The 6677-nt window shown below is 40.2% G+C and overlaps 1 protein-coding gene across 1 annotated transcript in view; it reads right to left on the bottom strand.

Annotated features, from left to right (window-relative positions):
- The window catches only part of c2cd3 (C2 domain containing 3 centriole elongation regulator), a 19952-nt gene extending 13521 nt beyond the window's left edge, over window positions 1–6431 (bottom strand). Inside the window, 16 exon segments of the mRNA XM_008280965.1 lie at window positions 211–220; window positions 500–655; window positions 966–1415; window positions 1494–1625; window positions 2060–2178; window positions 2270–2388; window positions 2486–2689; window positions 3027–3136; window positions 3244–3391; window positions 3484–3636; window positions 3741–3873; window positions 3963–4123; window positions 4237–4418; window positions 4594–4751; window positions 4835–5104; window positions 6252–6431. Coding sequence (XP_008279187.1) covers window positions 211–220; window positions 500–655; window positions 966–1415; window positions 1494–1625; window positions 2060–2178; window positions 2270–2388; window positions 2486–2689; window positions 3027–3136; window positions 3244–3391; window positions 3484–3636; window positions 3741–3873; window positions 3963–4123; window positions 4237–4418; window positions 4594–4751; window positions 4835–5104; window positions 6252–6303 — 2557 coding nt within the window. The 5' untranslated portion in view covers window positions 6304–6431.
- Between the last annotated feature and the right edge of the window lie 246 nt (window positions 6432–6677).

A 6677-nucleotide genomic window follows, 5' to 3' on the forward strand; every position in this document is an offset into this window, starting at 1 on the left:
ACCCTAGTGAGGATTAAGTGGTGTATAGATAATGGATGGATGGAAGAAGTTAATGGAATGTGGGATGAAAGATCTTTGCAGCATGTTCTGTGAACAAGTGAACTATAGCGCCTCCCAGAGGACAAAGTAGTTAAAAGACTAAGTAAACCTGGTGCTGAATTTTCAAAATAGTTTGTTTTTACAGAAAAACATTGAAAAATGCAAAGATATTCAATTTACTCTTAAAAAAATGTAAGAAAGCTGACATATATCCTTATGTGAGAGGTTGGAAACAGTACATTTATGCTACTTTTGCACACAAAAAAATAATTTCAAGGATTTTTTATACATATGAATTGCAAGTACATTTTCTATCAAACAAATAATTGATGAATACTTGTGTTTAGTTGTAGTCTTTGTGAAATGTCTCCTCTTCCAGACAAAAAGTAACTTTCTTTTACTTTTACTTCTTTTTGCTTTATCCTCCTGAAAAACAAAAGAATGTGCCGCCCTTATTGACTTACCTAAATGACATGTAGAACTGGTGAAGAGGTAATTTTACAAGACCGAGGAGTCGATCTTGCCCTGAGCTTCCTGTTTTCTGCCACACTTCAATCACCATCATATTATTCTTCATCCGCTCCAACAGTTTAGTTGTTAAGGCCACAGGTGTTACCTAGGGAGGAAAAAAGTATTTTTATTTCTCTTTCAGTTTCAATTCTTTTTTTTTAAACAAATAAATGAGGTTAGCATCTCCTTTAACAAGGGAGACCTGACCTGAATGTTAACAAGTTACAAGTTTCAGATATAATGATACACAGGTGACAATATATGAAAGAAGAAATTCTTTTAGACTCAAATGTCAAAAGTAGGAAAGCTAAGATGAACTTGTGAAATAAATTGTACAGAGGGGCTGTGGTAGTCTGTCCACAGAATGAGGAGTGTGATTTTAGACATGGTAAGAAGACTGGATCTCCTGAACTAACCTGAACAAAGTTGAACGTGGGGTTTGTCTGACCCCAGCTGACGACGGATCTCGCCGTCTCGTCACACCAGAACTGTTTACAGTTCAAGTACACGTTTGGAGCCTGCGTTGGCCCACAGCTGAAGTTCTTTCCATCCGGTACCATGAGTAAGGCATGCAGCAGCACCTCAGGGTCTTCTTCCACCTGCTGCCACGATTTAGGAGGGGATGTTCGGAGGCCAGGATGAGATGAGGGTCCTTTGGAGGGTTTCTGTGGAGTCCAAACATTCAGCTTGGAGTCTTCTAAAGACCGAGCTGGTAACTCCTCCATTCCAGCGTGTTGTGATCTGGATATTGTCTCTCTTTCTGGACTGTGTGCAGTTTGGAAAGCTGACGTGTCGCTCCAAGTCAGTTTGCTTTTAACATTTTCAGAGGAGAAACCTTTGCTGTTGGCTCCAAGTTCTAGTGACACCTGCAGAAAGTGTTCATGTTACTTCATGACATCACCTGTAAACACTGTGTCCTTGGTAAAAAGAAAACAACCTCTTACCTTGAGAGGTCCAATGTTGTGTGCTTCACAGTTCCTGTCCAAGTTCTGAACAGGCAAGACGACAGACTGACTCAGCTGCTTGTTCTTCAGCAGAGAGCGCAGAGGGTGAACCGCCTTACCGACGGCAACAGGCTGCAGAACGACAGGACAAGTTCATGACCACCACTCTCTCAAATTCATTTAGTGCTGAGTTTTATTGAAGGTACATCTGAGCATTTATTAGAATAAAACAAATTACTTGTCTTTTCAATTTATGTAAGCAGAGTATGGCAATTTGTAGGATTGCTAAATGACAGTGCAAGTATAAAATAGACTCTAAAATAAACTCTAAAATATGAATGGCACTCGCATTTTGTTAAAGATGTGATGTTTCTGAACTTTATAGTGCAAAAAGAACACAGAGGAACATTTTGACTTATTATTTGCCAAAACTTACTAACATTTCAACCAGGAAGAAGCAAAAGTAAAACACACTTCTGCTGAAGCACTGACACCAGTCAGTCACATTTATACCAATCAATATTTTAACTACTCAAAGGAATAATCTTTAATCTAGAGCTACTTACTTTCTTCTGGTCACTCTTTCGGGAGTAGATCTTGAAAATCAGATCAGATTCCCACCACTGTTTAACAGCTGCTGGACTGAGGTGGACAGGAAACACAGAGAGCTGGTGGAACCTCACCGCTAACAAACACACAGAGGCGCGAACGTCAGTCACAAAAACATGTTTTTCACTCAGGTGGGTTTCATAGAAACAGATTTAAACAGGCTTTACCTCCTCCTGTGACTTTACTGGAAACAGCTCTGGTCACCTCCCCTCCTCCTCCTGTCCTACTACGATCATGTTGACTGGAAGATGAGGTCACCGGGAACACGTACTCAACGAAATATGTACTAACAAAAGGGAGAAGACATCACATGTATTTGTTACTCACAATGACAAGTCTATTTTTTCAATAAGACCAATAAACATTTGAAATCTTCTACCTACCACTTCTTGCTGATTACTGGTCGAGGAGGTTTCCCTTTATTGGAGCTCTTTCTGGGTGTTGTGGTTGAGCTGCCGGCAGGTACAGTCAGGGAGTCGATGGTCACTCTCGCCAGGCGGATTAAACTCAGAAAACTGAGCTGCTCCGCACTCAGGTGAGGAAAAACACCAGCAGCATCGGCAGGCTGCTGATGCTCTGAACGTGGACTGGACACAGTCAAAATACAGTTAATAACTGTCTTAAAGGTGCAAAGACTAATATAGGCCTCTGTCTAGGCTATTTTCATACTAAATGTTTACAATTCTGGTACTGTGGTGTCCCACATTTCCAGTGTAACTGTTTTATTGTGTTTCGCATTCTTTGTATATAATGTATTTATATAATTAGAAAACAATCAGACCTTTATTAAGAATCTATTCAAGTGGCTGCTTTTAAAGGGTAAATATTGGACACACCTATCCTCAACCTGAGCTTCTAAAAGGCACTTTTTACTTTTTTACTGTTCAGGTAATGTGGCCTAATGTGCATGTAAATGGCCCTTACCCTTCATTAATCTTGGGTCCAGACTGTTTCAGCTGTTTTGGTTGATTTTTACTTGAGGATTTTCTCTTTTGTGGTTCCTCCTCAGTGTCATCTGATTTGGTGACAGAGATCTGAAAAGATGATGTCAATAAATCCTCTGCTTGAAATTGGAGTGCACTTAAAGAGAAAGATTTTTTTTTTTAAATTTAAAAAACACGTCAGAAAATCAACTACTTACAGGAGTTTTGTAGAACAAATTTTCTAGTAAGCTCTGATCGTACTGCGGATCGTTGAGCTCGCTATCTTCACACACACTGCTGTGGTCAGACAGGGATCCAGGAGAGGAGCCTTGTCCATCCCAGAGAGGCAGTGGTGATGTGACTGCACTAAAAAAATAAATACAAAAAAAGTAAAAATGAAAAAAAAAAAAAAACTACTTTTTTTAAAACAAATTTGGATGTAATGCACACATAGCTACCTGCCAAGGAGCAGTTCCACAGCTCTGTTGTCCATGTCAGCAGAAATGTCCAAACCACAGTCCGAGATAACAGCAACATCTTCAGACTGCTTCAGAGCTGACTCAGCACGAAGGATATTTTGAAGAAACATCCCAGAGGTAGAAGGAAATGACCTGCAGATACCAGACACAAGAAGGGAATAAACTATTACAGATAATGCATTATAAAGTGAGAGAAAACATTGTTGTTGTTTTTTTCCAACTTGTAGAACACTGACTTGGCAGGTGGCTGGATGTTGTCCTTTGGGAGAGGCAGGGGCGTATCTTTCAGGGACGGAGCAGAATCCATGTCACATTTGAGAGCTGAAACCACCATTGCATTTCTAAGCTTGTTTCCACGGTCTAGGATAACTGAGATGAGAGAAAATGTTGGTTTTCTTATTCAAAACACTCACATTTGTTGTTATGTACAAGAGATGTGAAGTGATGCTGCAGCCAACCTGAAAGGAGATCATTTGTTGTCTGTCCATGACAAGATTCCTGATTTGAAGGATTCACGGTTGTTTGACTTTTCTGAGAATTGTTTGTTCTTGGCATCTGATTCTCCAGAGTTTCTTCTTTTTCCTTCTGGGCATTTTGGAAATATAAGTGGTCTTTCCCTCTGAAAATATAGCACCAATATATATAGTAGGATCAGTGGGTGGGGAATTAAACATAGCACTGGACATTTTAAGAGAAGACACTGTATTTTATATGATTACAATTACTCCAAACCTCGGCGTGTTTCCACCGCTGCTCCCAGCTGATTCTTTGCCGCTTCCAGCTGAGAGCGATCTGTGCTGCTGCGATGGGACACTCAGTTTGGGGACTTGCAGTCCTTCGATGCTGATGTCTGTGGCAGGACCTGAGCTGCTGCTGTCATAGGCTTCAGTCAGAGGCTCCAAATTAAGAGAAACCTGAAGAGGTAAAAGAAAGAACAGTCAACATTCTCTGATTCCAACTCCCTAAACGTAAATATTTTCTGGTTTCTTCACTCCTCTATGACAGAAACTGAATATCTGCAGCACTACTTACAGGTACTATTCCACAAATGCAGTTGGCATGTGAATGAAAATTCAAGCTTCCACTTACCTGTAACTCTCCAAGCTTTTCAGATGTTGGAGAAACAAGCGTGTAGAATCCACTAATCGGTTGCGACAGAGACAGACGAGAGATTCCAGCAACCTGAGCCCGAGCAATTGGCAAATGATCGGGTTTTGTTAGAACTTCCAGCACCAAAGAGCCCATATCTGTTTATGAAAGATGATTTGTAGATTTAATGATTGTGGCACAGCAAACACGTCAGCAAATATATCAGTGTGCTCTCATTCACCTGTAAGATATGAGGTGAACTGCTTCGGGCCACAGCGGATGGGGAAGCGTGCTGTGGTCTTGATGGTTTTCTGTGACAGCTGTGATGCATCCCTTGGAAAGAAGTGCGTCCCATTGGTCGACTCTCCCCACCAGCGCAACCTGATGAACGTTGCAGACGGCGGCTTGTGAATGGTCCATAACATCCGGCTAACTGTCACCCGCAGGAAGCATCTCAGCTGGCCCTCAACCAGAGGAGGCAGGCTGGTGGAGGGGGACACATCGCTAGGGGCTGCAAGAGACATTTTTGATTAAGTGGAAACACAAACAATGCAAACGCGGGAAATCCTAACATCAAATATCAACATATAAAGAAACAGATAAGAGTGGTATTTATTACAGGTTTTAATTCTACTTTGGCAAATATAAAACCATATGCTGTTCTGTTGGGCTTTGCAGTAATTGGATATTATCTTTTATCGCTTTCAGGCAAAATAGTAAAGTGATAAGGTAGTCTTAGCATAATTTCAAGAAGATAAATTAGCAACTGAGGTCCCTATTAAGGTTTATACATTCATACATAAATAGCAGTGAAACACAGCACACTGGTCTGAAGTTCAGCCTCATTATATATATATATAGCATGCAATTTTGCAGAAATGTGCTACACTGGAATTTGTCGATAACAGAATATCCTCTGATCAATACTGTGATAATTCTCAACCTTACTATTTACAGCTGCAGATGTGAAAGAAGCTTACAAATTCATTACACTGCATGCATGAAATACCCCTTTGAGCTACTGAACCTATGCCTGTTGTAATATTTCATTCGTAAACCAACAGGTTAAACAAATATGATATTACTGATGATGTGTTTTGACATAACTGTATCTCAGTGCTGGAAATAAATAAAAACTAAACCAACAATACAAGCAAAATGTTTACAATGACAAGCAAGCAGCATAGGACGCCTTGACACATGACCTACAGCAACTTTTTAAAATGTAATCTCTAATTGATCATAAAAGTTCCCTGTCTGGCTAAAATTTGGAGCAATGTTCATAAACAACAAATACAAAGTAACTTCAGATTAGACACCACCAAACTGAATCACAAGAATAAAGCTATTTTACTAGAAAACTTATTAAGAAGTAGCTGATATTGACAACAACCCACTTTTAGCTTTAGCATCCTTTGGCAGAATCATAACACTATGAACAGAGCAATAAAATTACAAGTTAGAAAACAAATACTTATTGAAGCAGACAGTTACCAACAAAATATCAACACAAACCGACAGAAAGTGACAGCACATTAACCTAACATAAACTAAGCTAGTAGGCTAACATACGAGGCTAACGTTAGATTGACAGCTGCCGTTAACAGCTACTTCATATTAGCATTAGCCTGCTAGCAGCTAAGCTAAACAAACTTTACCTTTCCTCCTGCTGCTTCCACCTTTGATCGCCCTCTGCTTTCTGCTCTTCATCCCTCAGCTCAGGACATTTGTGAATGACAGCGAGGCCGAAGCAGAGTCTGAGCCGTCAGCAGGCATGTTTTATTATCACTCTGCAGCTCAGTAATAATCCGTTTAAATGAGCTGAGTGAGCCGCTCACACACACCTACACACATATACAAACGGCAGCGCGCAAAACTGTTTCCGAGCAACAAAGTCCGAACGACAACTTCTGTCCCGCTTCCGCTGCCGCTAAGTTTCAGAGGCATTCTGGGAAATGGAGTTTGTTTTGCTGTGGCGCCAATTGCGACGTTTCTGTAGAAGTTTTATTTAATTTATTTATTAATTTATTATTTTTAAAATTTTTTATATCGAATAACCAATATTTGGAAACAGCAGCAATTTT

The sequence above is a fragment of the Stegastes partitus genome, unplaced genomic scaffold (assembly GCF_000690725.1).
Source record: "Stegastes partitus isolate 25-593 unplaced genomic scaffold, Stegastes_partitus-1.0.2 Scaffold216, whole genome shotgun sequence".
Taxonomy (NCBI): Eukaryota; Metazoa; Chordata; class Actinopteri; family Pomacentridae; genus Stegastes; species Stegastes partitus.